This window comes from Egretta garzetta, unplaced genomic scaffold (genome assembly GCF_000687185.1).
Source record: "Egretta garzetta isolate BGI_Z169 unplaced genomic scaffold, ASM68718v1 scaffold581, whole genome shotgun sequence".
NCBI classification, from domain to species: Eukaryota; Metazoa; Chordata; class Aves; order Pelecaniformes; family Ardeidae; genus Egretta; species Egretta garzetta.
The window spans coordinates 450334-450708 of record NW_009258623.1 but is presented as its reverse complement, the minus strand read 5'-3'; the positions used below and the strand labels follow the sequence as shown (position 1 = coordinate 450708).

At 65.9% G+C, this 375-nt stretch overlaps 1 protein-coding gene across 1 annotated transcript in view; it reads left to right on the top strand.

Annotated features, from left to right (window-relative positions):
- LOC104134666 (keratin, type II cytoskeletal 75-like) overlaps positions 1–375 on the top strand; it is an 11139-nt gene that overhangs the window by 4930 nt on the left and 5834 nt on the right. Inside the window, exon 2 of the mRNA XM_035903694.1 lies at positions 7–171. Coding sequence (XP_035759587.1) covers positions 7–171 — 165 coding nt within the window. The remainder of the gene's footprint in view (positions 1–6; positions 172–375) is intronic.

The window sequence follows — 375 nt, the reverse complement described above, 5'->3', positions numbered from 1 at the left end:
ATTCAGGAGCTCCGGGAGCTGCAGTCGCAGATCTCCGACACCTCCGTCGTCCTCTCCATGGACAACAACCGCAGCCTGGACCTGGACGGGATCATCGCCGAGGTGAAGGCGCAGTACGAGGACATCGCCAACCGCAGCCGCGCCGAGGCTGAGAGCATGTACCAGGTCAAGGTGAGCCGGATGCCGGGACGCGGGATGCTCCAACCTCCCACCCCCCCACAGTGGTCCTGATCTGAGATGAAGGAAGCACAGGCTCCTTCTTCCTCCTCTCCCCGCCTTCACCCTCCAACCCTCCCTGCCCCGGAGCAGGCGGCGGCTGCGTGGGAGAGATCCCGGCTCCCAACCCAACCAGAGCCACCACAGCCCAGCCCAGCG